We start from the raw sequence: 20,939 nt of genomic DNA, 5'->3' as shown, positions 1-20,939 counted from the left end.
GAACAAACAGGATGGTCCCGGGTTCAGACACCAGGTACTCAATCTCCGCTCAGTGACTTAGCTGGCTCTCTGGCCACCTCCGAGAAACTCCACAGTGGATACGCCACTCTCATGCACACAGAACCATCAACCAGCTTTTTGTGCCTCATGATGAAATCTCAACAGATAGCCAAGGGTCGCCAGATGTTTGTGGAAAGTTCTAACGGGGGGCGGGGGCGGGGGGAGGGGAGCATAACAGAGCAAACAGCAGAACAAAACGTTAACAGTAGCGTAGTTAATATCCACAGAGAGCTGAGCGGAGATATCTTACCCATGAAAGGAGAAAGGCTGCAAAATAAACAATCAGAACAAGGAAGGGCTTTTGGCTATTGGAGAATACAATGTTTGAAAATAAATATTCAAAAGAAAAGGAAGGCCGAAACCGGTTTGGCTCAGTGGATAGAGCGTCGGCCTGCGGACTGAAGGGTCCCGGGTTCGATTCCGGTCAAGGGCATGTACCGTGGTTGCGGGCACATCCCCAGTAGGAGGTGTGCAGGAGGCAGCTGATCGATGTTTCTCTCTCATCGATGTTTCTAACTCTCTATCTCTCTCCCTTCCTCTCTGTAAAAAATCAATAAAATATATTTTTAAAAAAAGGAAGAAGATAGTTGATGAAAACGTCAGAAAATAGCAAAAAAAAAATGGAGGGAAGGAAATTGTAAACAAATATTATGACAAAAATTCTTAGACTGGAAGGATAAGTCTCAAGATTGAAGGGCCCACTGAGTGAGCAACAAAATGAATGGGGGAAAGGCCCAGACCAGCCCACATCTTTAAAAAAACATGTGAACGTTAAAATCTCAGAGTTCTTCTAAACTCTAAAGATAAAGGGAAGTCCATGAGATCTTCCTTAAAAAAGCAGGTAACATAGAAAGGATTTGGAATTAAAAATAGCATTATTAGAAGTGAGAAGAAAATGCAACAAACTCTTCATAATTTTGAGGGAAAAAGATTATGAACCTAAAATTCCATACCAATCCAGGGAAACTCTCAGTCAAGTATGAGGGTAGAATAAAACTATTTTCACATATGCAAGATTTCACAATATTTGTCTCTATGTATCTTTATTTCTAACTAGAAACCCAGTGCATGAATTTGTGCACCAGTGGGGTCCCTTGGCCTAACCTGTGCCCTCTTGCAATCCAGGACCCCTCAGGGGATGTCGGATACCCTGTTTTGGCCCCATCCAGACAGGAGGGAGCCCGATTCTATGCGTTGGGGGTCTATCCCCTGGTGATCAGTGCATATCATAGCAACTGGTTGACTGGTCGTTTGGTCACTTAGGCTTTTATATATATAGATGGTTCGGGGGGGGCGGGGCATGTGCTATTGCAATCAAAGGTGAAAAAACAAACAAACCAAAAAAACAACAACAGGAGGACACACAATTTAAGAAACCGGGGACCCAACAGAGCAGAGTGTCCTTGCAGTCCCAGGGTGATAACCCAGAGAGGACCAGCTCAGATTGGACAGGGGGATGGAGCACTCCAGAATGGAGTTTCCCAGAAAAAGAAAAAATGGAACCATCGTGCTTGGGCTATGGAGAAAATATTACTGACAAGAGATGATGAAGCATTTAAAAAAAAAAAGAATTAAGAGAGGAGATCATCAGACACTAAGCAAATGAATCTTTTATAATTGAAAAACAAATAACAGAAATGATTATGAACTCCAGGCAAAAAATAAAGAGTTCTACAAGAAAGAGGGCAAAGCCACCGTCTACTACTTGGTTCTATGGTGAGCAATGTTTGCATGATCATCATAAACTATACACTGACTCTAGAGTTGATCAAAATATGTGATGTAAGTACATTGAGAAGAATGAGAGGTGGGAAGTGGGAGGATGTATGAGAGTTCAGTCCCCATCTATCATGGCAATAAATCAACAGGTACTACCTTAAGTCAACAGATCCAGAAATCTCATTACACACCCACTGCTTAGAAAGCTAAATACCAGGGAAACAGCTGAGGAGCTGACATCGGAAGCCCCTTGGAACCTGGCCTGTGGGGTGGGGGTTGCTACTTCTCACTACAACCCCGTCAGTACCACTTTGCTTTTAACAACATGTACTTGGATATTTTCATATACTTAGTCATTCTTAAGTGAAACCAAAGAACTATGGGAAAGTGAATGATAGATTGATTATTAATCTAAATGAATTTGTAATTAGTGGAATGACAAGGTGAGTAAAATTCAGAGACTGTACAGAAAATGGATTGGGGGAGGCTGAAGGGCCACAATTAAAACCTGAGTTTATACTGATATGTTTTAATTGTACTATAGTTGTTTATAAAAGTGTACTGGGTTTTAGAAAATATCCACTAAAGTATTTAGGAGTAAAGGGACATCATATCTGTAGCTTACTCTCAAATGGTTCAGGAAAAAAAAAAAAAAAAAAAAAAAAATATATATATATATATATATATATATATATATATATATATTAGATAGGATATATATATATATCCCCTATAGGAGATATATATATATATATATCTCCCCTATATAATAAAGAGGGGATATGCTAATGCTAATTGACCATCACTCCATCACAACGATGGCTGCACCCACAGCTGAAGCCAAGTTCCCATAAGGAGCCTTAATGAGCAATCAGCAGGGACCTGAGGCTATGTCCTCCCCCGCCCCTGTGGGGCTTGACAGGGGACCTCAGGCTGCATCCCCCACCCGGCAGGGCTTGACAGGGGACCTCAAGGTACACTTTCCATCCTGGTGCTGGGCTAGGGGACCTCAGGCTGCGCCCCCCTCAAGGTGGGGCTTGACAGGGGACCTCAGACCGCACCCCCTGCCCATCAGGGCTTGACGGGGGACTTCAGGCTACGCCCCCTGCCCCAGCACCAGGCCAGGGGACCTGAGGCTGCACTCCCTGGCCTAGCTGGGCTTGACAGGGGACCTCAAGGTGCACTCCCAGTGCTGGGTCAGGGGACCTGAGGCTGCGCCCCCCTGCCTGGCTGGGCTTGACAGGGGACCTCATGCCACGCCTCCCACCTTGGCACCAGGCCAGGGGACCTGAGGCCATGCCCCCCGCCCGGTGGGGCTTGATGGGGGACCTCAATGTGTGCTTCCCGTCCTGGTGCTGGGCTAGGGGACCTCAGGCTGCTCCCCCTGCCCCAGCGCCAGGCCAGGGTACCTCAAGACATGCCTCCCATCAGGTGGGGCTTGACAGGGGACTTCAGGCCACGCCCCCCCCACCCCGGCACCAGGCTGGGGGACCTCAGGCTGCACCCCCTGCCCCAGCACCAGGCCAGAGGACCTGAGGCTGCGGCCCCCTGCCTGGCAGGGCTTGACAGGGGACCTCAGGCTGTGCTCACCACCCAGCGGGGCTTGACGGGGGACCTCAAGGTGCACCCCCAGTGCTGGGTCGGGAGAACTCAGGCCACGCCCCCCACCCAGCGGGGCTTGACAGGGGACCTGAGGCTACGTCTCCTGCCTGTGGGGCTTGACAAGGGTGGGACTGGCCAGGTCTGGATCTAGCTCAATGGGGGCGGGGGCCAGCTGGGTCTGGGTCTGACGCGATTTTGAGGCACATGTGGGTGAGCAGGGACTTGACTCTGGGTCCTGTGGTGCGCCCCAGACTCTGACAGGAGGAAGGTTTTCATATACATTTTACTAATTTTCTTTCATCTCTGACACTTCTATTATAGAGAAAGGGCAAATAGCAATATTAAATTATTTCCTCTAATTAATCCCCTTTTAATGTGCACGAATTTCGTGCACCAGGCCACTAGTATGTGTGTATGTGTGTATGTGTGTGTGTGTGTGTATATATATATATATATATATATATATATATATATATATATATATAGAAAGAGAGAGAGAGAGAGAGAGAGAGAGAGAGAGAGAGAAAGCAAGTGAGGTAAAACGTTAACAGTTGGGGAATCTGGATGAAGTAATTCTTTATATAGTAATTCTTTTTTTTTTGATATTTTACAGAGAGGAAGGGAGAGGGAGAGAGAGCTAGAAACATCGATGAGAGAGAAACATCGATCAGCTGCCTCCTGCACACCTCCCACCAGGGATGTGCCCGCAACCAATGTACATGCCCTTGACCGGAATCGAACCCGGGACCCTTGAGTCCGCAGGCTGACGCTCTATCCACTGAGCCAAACCGGTTTTGGCTATGTAGTTATTCTTTATACTATTCTTGCTGCTTTTCTGTAAGCTTGAAATTATTTCAAAATAGCTTTGTCAATTTAATGGGTAAGAAAAAGCATTAGAGTGGTTATCGTTTTATTATAATTATTAGTGAAATTGAACACGTTAATGAATCATTCAAATTGTCTGTCTGTGTCCTTTGCTCATTTTACATTTATGTTCTTTGCTCTTCCCTATTGCTTTGTAAAGCCACTTTTAAATCCATCATTTGCCATATATATGTTGCATTTCTCTCCTGCTTTCTGTAGCCTTCCAATTTTGTTACAAGTGTTCTTTTTTAACGTTGGACAGTGTATGTTTCCTTGCTGGAGCTTGGGAAAAGGGATTTGGATGAAGAAACACCAGAGTATGGTAAAATGTCCTGAACTTCAAAAGAATAGAAGTTACTGTGTAGTCGTAGGACAGTGGCTTAGAAATGAAAAACACGGCTTAGGAGCGTATATGAGTGAAGGCTGAGAGGTAAGAAGTGAGGACCAGGGAGGAAACGCTGGGTCTCCCTTAAGGTGAAGGTCTTGGAAGAGAATCCAATGGACTAGGGCTTCCTTTGTAGCAAGTGGCTCTGAGGAACTGAATGGAGTGCATGGGACAAACCTGGGGAAGAACGGACTGAGCTGGATAGGAAGGAGGTTATGGGGGAGGCTGGGCTTGTTTGGAGGGGGGATGCCCATTTGGTCACGGTTTGTCCTTGGCAGCACTCCGCGGCATTAGCCAGCCTGACCATCCACCATGTCCTAACGTTTGATGGTCACTGGGGTGCACAGGGGGGCTGTAGACCGGCGGGTCGGAGGGTCCTCTGCTTTGATACACTCAACTTCCAGGGCTGAAGGGAGCCTTAGGGACCAGAGCTCTCTCCTCTCCTCTTCCCCATGCGACCCGCGAGGCCCAGAAGGTTAAGTGGCCTACCCAAGGCCACAGAGCTACTTCGGTCCTGACGTCCATTCCCAGCCTCGCTCCGGCCGACGCAGTGAGACACCGCGGGACGCTTCCCCTGGGTGGAGAGAAACCCTGCAGGCGTCATCGGGCCCGGACACCGCCTCCGCGCCGCCCGCCCTCGGCGCGCTGCACCTGCTCGTCGCGGTTGTGGCCGGCGCTTCCGTGCGCCCCACTGTTGCAGTCGCTGCAACCAAGTAAAGGGAAAGTACAGGGGTGACGGCGCCGGGGAGCGCGTGCTGAGGCTGTGCGTCAGCCTCCGGTCACGGCTGACTTATTTTGGGCCAGGCTGGTTAAATTAGTCACTTTTCAAACCCACGGCCCGCCGAGCACATTCACAAACATGCAAAACCCACAACCCCGGCGCGGCCCCAGGGGAAACCGCGGCCTCGACGAAGGGCGAGGCCTCGCTCCGGCGTCCCCCCGGCCCAGCGCGGCCCTTAGGGACTAGAGGCGGCGCCCCGCGAGGGCCCCGGAGGAAAGGCGACCGCGGGGGGCTGGTTCCCCCAGGGCCAGGCGACCCTCTTCTGCTCTGGGCGACAAGGGCAGCGCTTGTTAGCACTTGGACTGATCGCGGAGAGACAGCTGTACGCTAAGGGGCGTGGCAAGGGCGAGGCGGGGCCTTGCGCGAGGGGGCGGGGCAAGGTGCAGAGCGCAATGCGCCAGCGCGCAGGGCTCGCCGCGGTTGGCGGGCGGTCTGGCGACGGGGAGGCCGGGCGGGATGCAGGTACTGCGGCGGCGGCGTCGTACCCGGGCCTGGGCCCCTGGGCTGCGCCACCGGGTGGTAGCGAAGGGGGCGGTCGCGGTCGGTGCTGAGGGATGAGGATGTGGGAGGGGCAGCCGCGGCGGAAGCTGGGAGGACAGCGGGGGCGGAGGTGTCTCCCGGGAGGAAGGCCCGGCCTGTGCGGAGGCTCCTCTGGGAGAAAAGACGTAGCGAGAGTCCCCGGGGACTCCCCCACCGCCCCCAGTCGGGCACCCCGTCGCGCCTGCTCGGGGACGAGCTCCAGACGCCAGTTGCTATAGGCAACCAGCTCTGGTGACCAACTTGTCCCGGTTGCCCGGGTTGTGCTGGTTTAGCGCTGGCAGGATCGCAGGCCCGCAGCCCACCGGGGCGACCCTATCCTGCCCCCTGAGGCTCCACCCAGAGTAGGTCCGGGAGACTTTTTAATATTGAGCTGCTTCTTCTTCTTCTTCTTCTTCTTCTTCTTCTTTTTTTTTTAACTCTACCTGTTTAATATTAGGGTTAAGGCACCCCGCACGCTTTCCCGACCAAGCCCTGACATGTAAACACTTCGATGGGAAGTGTTGCTAAAGGTAGGAAGAATACAGGAGGGCACATCTTGCTTCATATTTTGTCCGATTTCAGCCCAGCTGTGGGGCGGTGAGGGTGATTCTGTGCTCTGATCAGAGCTTTGACGGTAGAGACCAGTTTGGGAATTTCGCCCACACTCTAAACCCCAGGATTCAGATATCCAGCCAGAACAGCCATGAACTTAAATTTTCCCATCAGTTGTCTATAAGCTGGAAAACTCTACAGATAGTTAGAAAATATGATGGGTTCCAGACATAAATATCCCATTTTTTCCTTTCCTAACTCACAGAGCCTCGTGGCGGAACAGCTGTTTGCCCCATTCAAAGGAAAGGATGAAAGCTCTACCTAAAAACAGGATGTGAGCGGAAGAGACCTGTCATTGTGAGTCTGGCTTCTGCTTGTCACTGACGTCTTCCCCAGGGTGACATGACCTCGAGACCATAACCCTAAGTGGCTGCAGTTCAGGTACAGAACTGGCCGTTCTTACATTGCTTCTCTGTTTGGTCTTGGACACCTCTGAGTCACGTTGGGAAGGATGAGTATTTCTCATGTGGCCTTACTGAGTCAACTCATAATATCACTGTTATTACCCAGGAGACAAAAGGAAAGTAGAAATCAGGTCATGCTCTTATGGATTACCACCAGTTTTTATAATGGGGTCAGGTTCCATAAGAGATGGAGGAATTATTTTCATGATTTTTTTTTTCCACTTTGTCAGATACCCTCCCCAAGAAATTGATTGGAAATGGGGAAAGCAAACTGTACTTTGGTGTGGCCCCTCTAAGGCATAAGTACTGTATTTTTCTGTGTATAAGACACCCCCATGTATAAGACACTCCCCACTTTTCCAACCCAAAATTAAGAAATCAATATTATAAACATTTTGCTGGTTTTCCTCTTAAGGCCTTCTTCTTTTTTGGCATCTTAAGGAGTTGTTCTTCCTGTTTTCTCCATTGTCTGATCATACACTCATTGGGAGGAGGTCCAAATTGTCTCTGTGCAGCTCTATTTCCATGCTCTTGCATAGCTGATTATATTCAGTTTGAATTTTGCAGAGTAAGACCATCACTTACCGGTATTTATCTTTTTATTTTTTGACATCTTTATGGGCTCAGAACACTCGGTCCCTGTTGCATCTTTGCACTCTCCACCTCCACCTCCAATTACGGCATCAGCTGACATCAGGAACAATAAGGCTCGTGATTGGAGGAAGCCTGTTTGACAAGGTATGGGCAGCTACACACCTGCACGGCTCTCCCCCCCCCCCTCCCGTGGCTGACTTCCGTGTATAAGACACACCTCGATTTTCAGTCTAACGACTTTAGAAAAAAATAGCATCTTATACATGGAAAAATACGGTAGTCAGACATTCCATTTTGGGAGAAATTAGAGACATACGTGGAGGATAGATAGATTGAAGTCTCCGGCGTGGATATACATTTTATGTTTGACTAGCTTGGTCTTCTTGATAGATGAGAACAGTACGGCACTCGGAACAGACACTTAGAACAGCTCTCATCTCAAAGAACCCAGCACTTGTGTCCCAGTATGAGAAGTTCAGTGCGGCAGAACGGCGTTTGATGAACGAAGCCTTTCAACCAGCCAGTGATCTCTTTGGGCCCATCACCTTGCATTCTCAGTCAGATTGGATCACCTCCCATCCTGAGCCTCCCCAAGACTTTGAAGCGTTTTTCAGTGATCCTTCCAGAAAGACACCCTCTCGAGAGAAACACAGTATTTATATACAGTGCATTGGTATAGCCTATAATATGCTGCATTTGGTTTGGTTGTGCCGTTGCCAGGGGTAGTTTGGGCTGTTCCTCTCATTCAGTAGTGGAAGTTTTTAGCCAAACTGCCTTAAAAGAAGACATTTTGTTTCTAAGTCATATTCGTGTTACTGAATGATAAAGGTGTTTTGAAAATTTAGATTTAATTGGTTTCTAATTCCAATCCATAATTATAGATGGAGTATTTTAATCATCCTAACGTCTGTCTTTAAATTTTCTTCCATGTTATAGGATCTCTAGGAAATACCAGAGTTGTCAGTGAAGAATATGTTAAATGGCTCAAGGGCTACTGTGAAGCATTTTTCTACGGCTTGACAGTGAAACTCCTAGAACCAGTTCCTGTCTCTGCAACACGGTGTGCCTTTAGAGTCAATGATAACACGAAGAACCTACAAATACATGCAGGTGAATTAAACAACTTCACAATTGTAACTGGGTCCAGGATGTGGATGCCCAGGGTGTGGATATATATAACACATGTACGTATCTTTTTGAATAGGGCACATCCTGCACTTCTTAAAAAAGAAGAAACCTGAAGATGCCTTCTGCATTGTGGGAGTAACAATGATTGATCTTTACCCGAGAGACTCCTGGAATTTTGTCTTTGGACAGGCCTCTTTGACAGATGGTATTCCTTTTTGGCATTGTTTGTAGAAACTTCCTGAACTTGAGAATATTGGAAGATGCTGTAAAAAGGGAAAAAATTCCATAATAATTTTGATGAAGGATATTTGAGCTCTCATTAACGTCAGTGAAAATCTTGCTTAATTGTTTTTTTAACTCTTTTTGTAGTCATTTTGCATAGATGGAGTAGCCACAGATTGCTTTATAAGTATGTGCTTGTCCTGTGTGTTATTTTATTTTAAAAGAAAATAATTTGTTATTTTATTTTTAAAAGTAAACCAGTCTGTGATTGGAGATATAGTAAACTTTGACTCATTAGAGACCCTGCATGGTAATATTGGGGGTGGGCAAGGATCCAGAAGAAAATCATATATATATTTTTAATATACTTTTATTGATTTCAGAGAGAGAGGGAGAGAGAGAGAAACATTAATGATGAGAGAGAATCATGGATAGGCTGCCTCCTGCACACCCCCTGATTGGGGGTCGAGCCCGCAACCCAGGCATGTGCCCTTGACCGGAATTGAACCTGGGACCCTTCAGTCTGCAGGCCGACAATCCATCCACTGAGCCAAACCTGTTAGGGCGAAAATCATATATATTTTTTTGTTTTCTGTTCTCCTACTCATCCATTTTTTAAAAAATCTTCACTTTAAGATATATTTATTGATTTTAGAGAGGAGAGAGAGAGAGAGAGAAAGGAAGGAAGGAAGGAAGGAAGGAAGGAAGGAAGAAAGGAAGGAAGGAAGATCAATTGGTTGCCTCCCGTACGTATCCCAACTGGGGACTGAATCTGTAACCTAGGAATGTGCCCTGACTGGGAATTGAACCCAAAACCTCTTGGTGGTGTTTGGGACAACATTCCAGCCAACGGAGCCACCCAGCCAGGGCCCTCATGTCAATTTTTGCTCTTATTTCTCTACCCTTCTCCCCAGGCTCAGAGACCCGTTTGAAGGGGAAAGGTCCAGAGAACTAAGGGGAGTGGTTGTCCATTAGTGTTTTGGGGATGGTGGGCAAGTACCAGGACTGTACTTTATGATACCAAGTGTATGTACTGCCTGGATCACATGTTAGCCTCCCTCTGACAAATGTTTCTATTAGCTATCTCCTCTTACCCATTCATCTGAAGTAGGGGCCCAGGGCACTACCTCTTCATCCTCAATCCTCTATTATCTTCTTATGGCCCCCACTCTCCCCAGGACCCTACCAATACACTCTCTTGGAGACTTGGGTCACTGCTGTGTTCCTGAATTGCGCTGCCTTTCTATCAAAAATGAACTTGTATGAGCTAAATTGTTTTCTCTCCTTTTATTTTTAACCTGGTAGAGATGGAAAAATTTTAAAAAATTAAAACTATTTATGTAGATACTGGAGGCCTGATGCACGAAATTTGTGCAAGGACCTCGGCCCTCGCAGCCGCGGCGGCTTGCCTTGGCCCTCGCTGTGGCTGCCCTGGCTTCGTCCGAAGGTCATCCGGTTGTCCGGTCTAATTAGCGTATTAGGCTTTTATTATTATAGATTGCTGGCTCATTTATCTTGTACATTTGAGGAGGTCAGGAAGCATTCCTCCAAAATGTTTCTACTTTAGTTTTCTTAAGTTTCATAAATATTGCATCACATACAAGAAATAGTAGCAAGCTAGCAGCCTTGATCTGCCAAGTTTACAAAGTGACTTTATTCTCTCCAGGCTTACACAGATTTGTGCTTTTAAACTGAGACATTTTTAATTATAAAGAAAACAGTCTTCTGTCTGTAGAATCATTAGGAAGCATTCCTCCGAAATGTTCTTACTAAAGGTATTGTAGTAAAACACGCCCACACTTTTTGGCCAGAGGAGGTTACTTGTGACACATGAGTAGATTCAGTTTTCTTAACTGCCAGAATGTTTTCTTCTCCCTAAATTTCAAATACCAGTGGACACTGTCCAAGGAAGATTTTTTGTGAATCAAGTTGGATCAGACAAACTTACTATGAAATCATTTCCGTAACAAAAAGGCTCCTCATGACTTTCAAGTAAGAACTGGAAGAGAGGCCTAAAGAAAAGTGGGAATGTAAACAAGTCAGATTATAAGGCAATCCTCATTAGAATGAGTTGAAAATCATACTCTGTCCTCCGTGTGTGTGAAGATGGTTTAGACAAGCCTAAGACCTAACACAGGAAGTCCGTTACAAGAAGGTTTATTCTGGTCCCCTGACTCCAGCCACGTAATAGAGTGGTGCTGTGCTTAAGGAGGGGAAGGAGAGGAAGAGGTTCTGTCTGTTGTCTAAAGGCCGGGGCATGGCCTCCACGGCCTCAGGGGCGTGGCCTGAGGGAAGGAAAGGCCCCCTCACTGACACGTAGGTCATGGAGATCTGTTTATTGTGGGTTTAAAGAAATATATTTTTATTGATTTCAGAGAGGGAGGGAGAGGGAGAGAGAGATAGAAACATCAATGAAGAGAGAGCCATTGAACCGCTGCCTCCTGCACGCCCCACACTGGGGATCGAGCCCGCAACCTGGGCCTGTGCCCTGACTGGGAATCGAACCTGACCTGGTTCATAGGTCCACGCTTAACCACTGAACCAAGCTGGCTCGGCTTTTTATCGTGTTCTTAAAGAGAAAAATCTTGAGCGTGTGTTGTTTGTGTGATCATTTTCATTGCTCTTTCTGGAGTACTTATTTGGACTATTCTTTGAGAAAAAGACTTACTTTGTGGGAAAACTAAACCCTCCATAACTTCCAGTTTGACAAGAATTTGACCTCAAGACGATTGAGCTTCACAAGCCAGGACACATTGGATAGTAGAAGAGAGTTTTGAGAGGAAAATCTGGGGCAAAGTCCCCCTTTGTCTTGGCAAACCTGAAGCATATTGGACTCTGTGAAGGCAGGGGTACAGAAAGACACGCACGCCCTGGCCGGACGCCCTTCAGGAATCTTACTGTTATTCTGCTGTCGCTTGTCCTTTTTCCGTAGGTGTGGGGATATTCAGCTTTGCCAGGTATGGCGGTGACTTTTACAGCTCAAGCTACAAAGGCAAGGTGAAGGCGCCGCAGAGGCAATCTCCGCATGACTACTCGGCGTTCGATAACTATTACACTCCTGACATGACTAGTGTTTTGCTGCTTCGGTCCTGCAAGGTGAGTTGTTTACAAAATCTAACAGGATTATTAGTAAAGAGGTCTTAACTCCCTCCACTGCACATCCACGCTCTAGGTAATATCACCAATGAGCTTGTATCACTTGTCTACTTTTGGTGGCTGTTGCTTGACTGAAATAACGGATACCTCAATACTGAAATGTCCAGTGTCTGTGCCCGTTTTTTGTCCTGTTAGTTATATGCAGCCGTGGCTGTGCCCACACCCTCACCATTAGTTTAATTCCAGATTCTGTATGAGGAGGTAGCCCACCCTTTCAGGCTGCTGTTGGCCATCAAGGGAAGCTGCCTTCCTGGGGCCTGGAGGGTTAAGGAGGATGGCCTTCCTCTGGGTCTCCAGGCTCCCTCCTACTGACAGTTCCTGATGTCTCCCCCCATCCCCCCGCCTCCCCGCTCCTGGGAAAGCCTGTCTCCTCGTATTTTCGATAGTCAGGACATAGGCTTTTCTGCTTCTACCAGTACTATCTGTGGGGTTTGAGAACATCACCTCATAGAGCAGTGTTTTCAGTGAACATTCCCTGCATCAGCATCACCTCATCTGCTTGTTAACATGCAGGTCAAGCCCCTCCTTCCAGACCCACTGACCCAGCATCTCTGGGGGAAGGGCCCCAGGCTTTAAACGGTTACCCAGGCTCTCACCCAGCGGCAGTCTCACCACCAGGGATCATTTGGCCATGTGGGGGGGTAGTTCTGGTTGTCACAGTTGGGGTGTGGATGCTACTGGCAATCTAGTAGGGAGAGGCCAGGGGTGCTGCTAAGCATCCTTCAGGGCACAGGATAGCCTGCTTCCCCCAAGAATGTTCCCACCCAAAGTATCAGTGGTGTCAGAATTGAGAAACCCTGGTCTGGGTAATTAAGTGGTTAAGTGTAGTGAGGAAAGCAGGAAGACATTTAAGGAAATGACGGGTTAAGTCCTCAGGCAGATTGAAGTTTTGGGGATGATGGTAAGGGAGTTGATTCCTACAAATCTGTTTCTTAGAAAAGTAAGGAAAAGCAGGGGTGTGTAACTTACTGTTGATGATGGCTCCATAAAGCCTCAATGTGCATGTCTTGCAGACTTTAACCCACGAGATTGGACACATATTTGGACTTCGACACTGCCAGTGGCTTGCATGCCTAATGCAAGGCTCCAACCACTTGGAAGAAGCTGACCGGCGCCCCCTAGATCTGTGCCCTATCTGTTTACGCAAGTTGCAATGTGCTATTGGCTTCAACATTGTAGAAAGATACAAAGTAAATTGGGATGGGGTCCTCAAAAGGGAGAAGTGGTTATATAAATAGCAAACTATGGTTTTATATTAGGCCCTTCTCTGGAGCTGTCATTTATCAGAGGAAATTAGTGCAGAGATAAGCAGGAAGCTGTGGTTAAAAAAAAAAAGGAGAGAGAAATATCCTCCTTAAAAACTTGACTTGCCTCCAAGTGCCTTACAGTTGTAGTTCATGAGCAGTGGTGGAAGAGGTTTCCGCATTTGCCATTCATTTGACAAGAGAGCCTGAATCTTCAGAACAGAGTAAATGTTGATGTGTGTGCAAAGTTCCTTTTTAAAAACTATAAAAATGTGGAGGTGATTCACCTTACCAAATATGGGACAGAGGTATAGTTATTAGGACGAAAAGATGATTTTGAGAAGGAAGAAGGGAAATATATAATCTCAGTGTGTGTGAAGGTATGTGTGTCCTCACATGCCCACAAACATCAAAACTACTCATGGTACAACTACCCATTCAGGTAACTGCATTACACGTCTACATGTACCTTCATATGTCTACTCTTAGCTGTGAGTACACTTAACCTATGTGTATGCATTCACATCAAATCAAAAGCATAATTTAATGCCTTGTGGGACATTTGGCAAGTTGAAAAAACAATATTTTCCCACCCTAAAAAACTGTGAGGATTAGTGTATTTTTCATCTTTTCTCCTATGCATATGTGACTGTAATTTATCATCATAGCATATTTTGGGGGTATATTCGTTCACTCAGTATGTTAGCATAATGTTCTTTTCATATTCATAACCATCTTTATCAAATGGAACATCTTTATGGGTAATCTGTGTCACCGATTCAAAGAATCTGATTTAGAAGCCAGTGTTTTTCTCTTGCCTAAAACTATTTGCTGTGCTTTGTTAAAATATTAATCTCTTTTCTTCTTTTCAAGGCACTGGTGAGGTGGATTGATGATGAATCTGCTGACATGCCCCGAGTTACTCCGAAACATGGTCATGATGGTAATGTGAATTTGCCCAAACCTGTGGAAGCCTTTAAGGAGTGGAAAGAGTGGATAATAAAATGCCTTGCTGTTGTCCAAAAATAAGAACCTTCAAATAGGAGTAATTAAAATACTTGCACATTATGCTTTCTTTTGTATGGAGTGTTTCATTGGAATAAACTGTTTAGTGATTCTGCCCTGTATCATGGGGTAAGCATGACTTTTATATGCACTGGGAACCCCAAAATATTGATGTCACTCACTTGATTGCAATATTCCCTTTATTGCTGTGGTCTGGAAACGGACCCCCAATATCTCTAAGGTATGCCTGTAGTTACAATGCTAAATGAACTCTAACTGGGCAGAGGTGTGGTATTGGGGTTACAATTATGTGGACAATATGTAATGCCCATTTGTACCTACTCTGCACTGTGAGAGCAGGAAAAAGATCTGTTAAAGAAACAAGTCATTTAGTCTTTTAAAACTTGGACAAACATGAGTTTCATGTAACAGGCATTTATTCAGCAACCATCACCTAAATGTTGTGTATAACTAGTGAGTTGTGTGTATCTTTGGGCAATTTCTTAGGGTTAAGATTTGTTTATTGCAACTATATTTTATGCCCTATCCGTAATCTTCGTAGTTGCTAAACATGAAATCCATGTAAGTTTTGTTCTGCAAATGCTGAATGAAGAAAATTGAGTCCGAAATGCTATGCACTTTGGTGCGGGTGGAATTAGTAGTTATCTCTCGGGTCAAGGGAAGGATTAAGTGTTAACATTTCATTCTGCCAAGACTGTGAAGGGGGGTGGGCGGTGGTTTAAATAGAAGGTGGCAAAGATCCTATTTAGAGTCTAGTCCCCCAGCTTGTTCTTGGGGCCGCAAACTCACCTGATCTGAATACTTTTCAATTTCGAACCCTCAGAGGACCCGGGGGCGGGCTGGCATCCTCTTGGGAGCAGCAAGCTGAACGCCGGCAGGCTGGGTTGGCCCTCCGCCCGCCCTGCGCTGGCCCTGCCCCCACAGGAAGCGGCGTAGCTGTCCGTGCTGTGCCGGAGCGGGGAGCCCGGACCAGCTGCTGTGAGCCGGCGGCGTCTCAGCTGCTCCCCGCCTTCCGACACCGGGACTTCCTCCCCCAGCGGCCGGCCGGAGCGCAGGCTGGGGACTCCGCCTCCCCTGGGACTGGGACCTCTGCCGCCGCGCAGGGGAGCTCTGGGCCGCGCCCACGTGTCCCGGCTCCAGTCGGCGGCACCCCCCAGGAGGCCTTGGGAAACCCGTATGGCGAGGCCGCCGCCGAGCAGTAAGTGGGATCACGTCATGGGGAGAGCATGTAAACAGTGCTTTCCGAGAGAGTGTGAGTCTCAGGTCCCTTCCTCCGTTCCGATGGATAACCTAGAGCAGAACCGTCCAATGCAAATATAATGAGCCACGCACGTACGTCATTAAAATGTTTCTGGTAACCACGTGAGCCAATACAGAAGGAGGCAGGTGAAATGCATTTCAGTTTATTTATGCATTTTATTTAATTCAACATATCCAAACTATTATTTCAACGTGTGATGCGTGTACCCATTACTGAGATATTTACATTCTGTTTGACCTAAGTCTTCAGGTTCTGGCCGTGTGTTATGCACACAGCGCGGCTCAGTTAGGCGGGCGCATTCCAAGTGCCCCCCACGCCGGCGGCTGGGGCTGCTCCTGGACGCCCAGCTCCGGGTGAGGACCGCCTTGTGGTCTCCAGGGAAGGATGTGCCTGTGAAGTTGAATTAATGGGAGAGAAAAACTTTTTTTAAGGAAAAGGTCCTGCGGGCCCCCCACCCCCCACCCCTACGGGCTGTACAGTGTGTGTTGACATTAAGGCAGCAAGGGTGTGAACCCCGGCAGGGCCTCAGGCTTGGCCCTGGTTCACTCCTGGGTCTTGCTGTTGCTCTCTGGCTATTGCCAAAGGTGTGGTATTTCCTTTACCTGCGTTTTCACGTTTGGAGAGCAGAACCGTGAGTGTTAATCCTGTGAGCGCTGCGGAGTCCCTTCCGCGGGGGAGACAAGCCCGGCAGCTAAGGAAACTGTGTGCGGTGGCCCCAGTGGCAGCAATGAAACCAGATCCCAGTCTCCCTGTTCCCAGTCGGGCTTTGTTTTCTCTGTGCCGCATGACCTCATCCGAAATAAAGTACCACAAGCTGGAAACCTACCATTTTCTCCCAGTTGTTTATAAAAGGGGTCATAAGGTTAAACTCTTTTTCAACCTCTTTTCTCTTAAGTAGGGCCGCTGGGGTTGCTCAAAGGGAGAGAAATCAGAATACTTTGCTTTAACATAAAAAAAAAAAAGAGGTTCCGCCTTAGCTGGTTTGGCTCAGTGGATAGAGCGACGGCCTGAAGGGTCCTAAGTTCGATTCTGACCAAGGGCACATGCCCAGGTTGCGGGTTCGATCCCCAGTGGGGGGCGTGCAGGAGGCAGCTGATTGATGGTTCTTTCTCATCGTTGATGTTTCTATCTCTCCCTCTCCCTTCCTCTCTGAAATCAATAAAAATATATATTTTTTAAAAAGAGATTCAATATCCAGGAAAGCATTTGCTGCCATTTGAGACATTTTTTAAAAAAACATCATGGAGCCCCACTGGCTTTGCTAAGTGGTTGAGCCTTCACCTGTGAACTAGGAGGTCACAGTTCAATTTCCAGGTTAGGGCACATGACTGGCTTGGTCCCCAGTAGAGGGTGTGCAGGAGGCAGCTGATCCAAGATTCTCTCTCATCACTGATGTTTCTGTCTCTCCCTCTGAAATCGATAAAATATGTGTGTGTGTGTGTGTGTGTGTATATATATGTGTATGTATTTTTTAAAGCCTTTATAGATAGAGGTTTGGGATACCAGTTTTGGTATCTAATTTACCCTTAAGGAATTCGTAGTCACTGCAGTACTTACGATTTGGATATGAGAGGTTATTTAACATGAAGAGTGAAGTTGCAAGTTGAACTTGTCCCTTTTCTTGTTCTGCACCCTGAGGCAGTCAATACAGAAACAGAACACCAGAGGGCACTAGGCTCCTTACTTATGAGACAGTGGCGGGCCCACCTGTTGGCGCTTGTAGCCCTCACTTCTATTAACATCTGTGCCCAAGACAAATCCGAAGACAAGGACATCGCCTTTATCAATACAATGTGTACTTGTCGGAGTGACCTTTAAGCATGTAACATGCCCGAGGTGACTTCAAGGTAGTCACTTAAAGTAGTGTTCATTACCACTTAAGAATTTAAAGGAAATGCTTCTAAATGCCAGATCCCTGTTAGAGAGCCTCATCTCTGGGAGCATGTTAAAAATAAGGATTCGTGACCATTTCTTTAGGAATTTTAGAATAGTTGAGGCATGCAGAAATGTAAGTATAATAAATACCTCCCATGAACGTCAGTGGTGACCTGGACTATGGGAACCCTGATTTGAAAACCATTTTCTGTCTCTCTCTCTCTTTTTTTTTTTTTTAAATGTTTTTATTGACTTTAGTGAGAGAGAGAGGAAGAGAGAGACATCGATCGGCTGCCTTTCATGTGCGCCCTGACTGGGAACGAGCCTGAGACCCTTCGGTGCACAGGCTGAGCCACACCAGCCAGATGGTCTGTGGGTCTGTTTCTATGATATTAAGTAGTGTGTTGCCATCAACTTCGTTCTTCTTCCTCAAGGTTGCTGTGGCTATTTGGGGTCTTTTGTGGTTCTATATAAATATTTGGATTATGTGTTCTAGTTTTGTGGGAAATGCCCTTTGTGTTTTGATAGGGTTTGCATTGAATTTATAGATTGCTTTGAATAGTTTGGACATTTTAATGATATTAATTCTTTCTATCCATGAGCACAGTATATGCTTCCATTTATTTGTGCCTTTCTTCTATTTCTTTCTTTAGTATCTCATAATTTTCCAAGTACAGGCCTTTTGCACCGTTGGTTACATTTTTTCCTAGGTATTTTATGTTTTTGTTTTTTTTTATGCAGTTGTACATGGGATTGTTTTTCTTAGTTTGTCTTTCTGATATTTCATTATTGGTGTGTAAAAATGCAACCAATCACTGAATATTAACTTTGTATCCTGCTACTTTACTGAATTTATGAGTTCTAGTAGTTTTTTGGTGGAATCTTTAGGGTTCTCTACAGATAGTATCATATTATCTGCAAATGATGACAGTTTTACTTCTTCCTTTCCAATTTGGAACCCTTTATTTCTTCTTCTTGTCCAATGGCTGTGGCCAGAACTTCCAGGACTGTCTTGAATAGGAGTGACAGTAGACATCCCTGTCTCGTTCCTGATCTTGAGGAAAACAGTTTTTCCCCACAGAGTATGACGTTAGCTCTGAGTTTGTCATAAACTGTATGATTTTCATTATATTGAGGTATGTCCCCTCTATTTCTACTTTGCTGAGAGTTTTTATTATAAATGGGTGCTAAATTTTATCAAGTGCTTTTTCTGCACCAATTGATCATACGATTTTTATCCTTCGTTTTGTTTACGTGGTGTATCACATTCATTGATTTGCAGATATTAAACCAACTTTGCATCCCAAGAAAAGAATCCCACTTGATCGTGGTGTATGATCTTTTTAACGTATTGCTGATATTTTGTTGGAAGATTTTTGCATCTATGTTCATCAGGGAGATTAGCCTACAGTTTTCTTTCTTTGTAATGTCTTTCTCTGGTTTTGGAATCAGGATAATGCTGGCCTCTTAAAATGAGCTTCGGAGTCTTTCCTTCTCTTAAAATTTTTGGAATAGTTTGAGAAGGGTCCGTGTTAATTCTTCTTTGAGTGTTTGATAAAATGTAACTGTGAAGCCATCTGGTCCAGGAGTTTTGTCTGTCTATGGCTAGTTTCCCACTACAACGGCAGAGTTGAATAGCTGTGACAGAGGCCTCACAGCACCCAGAGCCTTATTTACCATCTGGATCCTCACAGAAAAAGTTCACCAGCCCCTGGCCTGGAGAGTCGGCGCTGGCTACTTAGGAGAGCAGTTCTTAGGATTAGTCTATAACTGAATAGTCTTAACTCTTTCCACTTACAACAGTTGAGAGGCTTAGCTATTACTCTGTGGCTACTATGATATAATTTCATTCATGTATTTCATTCAAGAAATAAATTCAGCAAACACTTCTTGGAAGTGTTTGTGTGTCTCTAGTAGAGTTAAAAAATTTTTTCAGAAAAGTTTTTATAGCTATAATTGGATCAAACAATGAATGCTGAGTCAATAAAAAAAACGAATCAATCCCTTTAAATAAAAAAAGCTATATATTTATTACAAATCTAGAAGTACCAGAATGTCCCTAGTACAGAACAAATCAGCAATCCCGTTTTAATTTTCTTCCAAACATTGAAAACCTTGATTATTGACAAACTGGAATTGGCATACATTTTTTTCCATGCAGTTAACAGAATGGACGTAGAGCACGGAGCTCAGAAATCAGTTATAAATATTAAACTGTATTTAACATTCATAGTAAAAAGGCTTATAAAGTGCTGAAGTCGTGTAAGTCTGCAACACCGTCACAAGCTCAGTGTCCTTCTCGAGCAGGGACCGGTCTGCTACATCCACCTTGTTTGCGGTGTCTTTTTTGGACGAACCCTTTGTCATTTCCTGTTCCACCTTCCCCCCCCCGCCCCCCGAGATTTACAGATTGTCCTGTGCCGGTGGCCGATAAAATTCTGTACAGAATGTAGCAGGTGGTCCTGAACGATGCCACTTCCATGTCAGTGCAGAGAAATATTCAAGCTTTGTGTACCTGTAACCAAACTAGGCTTGTGATATTGTTTCCCCCTGAGTTGTCATAAACCAACAGTGAAGATGAATGAGGATGGAGCAGCGAGCATGGCCCATCACCTGCAGAGTAAGATTCAGTACGTAGGAGCAAGTAACCCACCCGTTATCCTCACATGGACCTTCCTTACAGCAAATGGCTAAAATGAGAAATACTATACATGTAGTGTAACTGCAAAAAACAAAACAAAATAACAACAATCAATTACCCTGAAAACTCTGGCAAATTAGTGCAGCCAGAGTTTAGATAAGACGGAAATTGCCACTGGTAACTCGTGATGGTCAAGTTAATGTCCCTGCCGCCCCGTGTGAAACACAGGAATGCTTCAGCAGTCAGATGGTTTTCTTTTTAAGTCAGAAACGCTTCAGCCATTCCGTGAAATAGAATTCTGATCCAACGAGCATCCTCAAGTATTGTTAGGCGAGGAAACCTTATTTTAAAAGGCTAAGGCTATTTGCTATTCGTTACTTTCCCCCTACAAAGAGCACATGTTGCCGACAGTCACACTGAATAGCCATTACCACTTAGCCTCCTGGAGTAACTTTACAAGAGACGTGGTATTCGTATTCTTTGAGGCATTTAAGGGGGTGCCGAGGGAGGTGAAAGGGATGCTGATGTCCCAGGTGACATTTCTTGTGGTGACTTTAATCATCCTAGAATAACTTAATAATAAATAGTGGTTTAAATGAAAGATACTACAATCACATATTCCTGGATCATTAAGAGCATCAGGAAATGCATTTTGAATGCTATTCTGTATATTCTGTGTAAATACTTCTGGTAATGACTGGCCATAAAAAGACGTGGGAATCTTCACACTCATGATTTTCTAGTTTGTGTGTATATCAAATCCATTTATTAGCCAAATGTTTGCTCTTAAAGTGTACTTCATTCCACTGAATATGTAGGAAATTAAGAGGTTATACGTTTTTAATA

The 20,939-nt window shown here is 45.5% G+C and overlaps 2 protein-coding genes across 21 annotated transcripts in view; both read left to right on the top strand.

Moving 5' to 3' along the window:
* Positions 1–5,798: 5,798 nt before the first annotated feature.
* AMZ2 (archaelysin family metallopeptidase 2) lies at positions 5,799–14,417 on the top strand. 19 transcript variants are annotated; one of them, XM_080682301.1, is made up of 10 exons: positions 5,808–5,873; positions 6,388–6,460; positions 6,748–6,923; positions 7,574–7,684; positions 7,931–8,192; positions 8,477–8,650; positions 8,745–8,873; positions 11,823–11,986; positions 13,060–13,236; positions 14,164–14,416. In XM_080682301.1, exons 5-10 carry the CDS (start codon positions 7,931–7,933, stop codon positions 14,317–14,319), a joined length of 1,062 nt encoding a protein of 353 aa, XP_080538427.1. In that variant the 5' UTR covers positions 5,808–5,873; positions 6,388–6,460; positions 6,748–6,923; positions 7,574–7,684; the 3' UTR covers positions 14,320–14,416. The 19 variants fall into 19 exon arrangements, with proteins under 19 accessions (XP_080538422.1, XP_080538426.1, XP_080538419.1 ...); XM_080682297.1 differs by having other exon boundaries at positions 5,813–5,873; positions 6,748–6,839; XM_080682304.1 differs by having other exon boundaries at positions 5,830–5,873; positions 6,748–6,839; positions 7,931–8,213.
* An 817-nt stretch (positions 14,418–15,234) lies between these two features.
* Positions 15,235–20,939, top strand: part of ARSG (arylsulfatase G) — a 94,490-nt gene continuing 88,785 nt past the window's right edge. For both annotated transcript variants that reach the window (XM_080682290.1, XM_080682291.1), the window contains exon 1: positions 15,235–15,514. The gene's annotated coding sequence lies outside the window, so the exon portion shown is untranslated. The remainder of the gene's footprint in view (positions 15,515–20,939) is intronic.

The sequence above is a fragment of the Plecotus auritus genome (genome assembly GCF_963455305.1).
Source record: "Plecotus auritus genome assembly, chromosome: 7".
NCBI lineage: Eukaryota > Metazoa > Chordata > Mammalia > Chiroptera > Vespertilionidae > Plecotus > Plecotus auritus.
This window is presented reverse-complemented; position numbering and strand designations above follow the sequence as displayed.

Bases quoted from the DNA above. Each gene is read 5' to 3' on its own strand.
- AMZ2 (XM_080682307.1), top strand. From the start codon at position 7,931: ATGAGAACAGTACGGCACTCGGAACAGACACTTAGAACAGCTCTCATC. The intron at 8,874-11,822 runs GTATTCCTTTTT...CTTTTTCCGTAG, and splicing joins ACAGGCCTCTTTGACAGATG to GTGTGGGGATATTCAGCTTT. The intron at 13,237-14,163 runs GTAAATTGGGAT...CTTCTTTTCAAG, and splicing joins ACATTGTAGAAAGATACAAA to GCACTGGTGAGGTGGATTGA.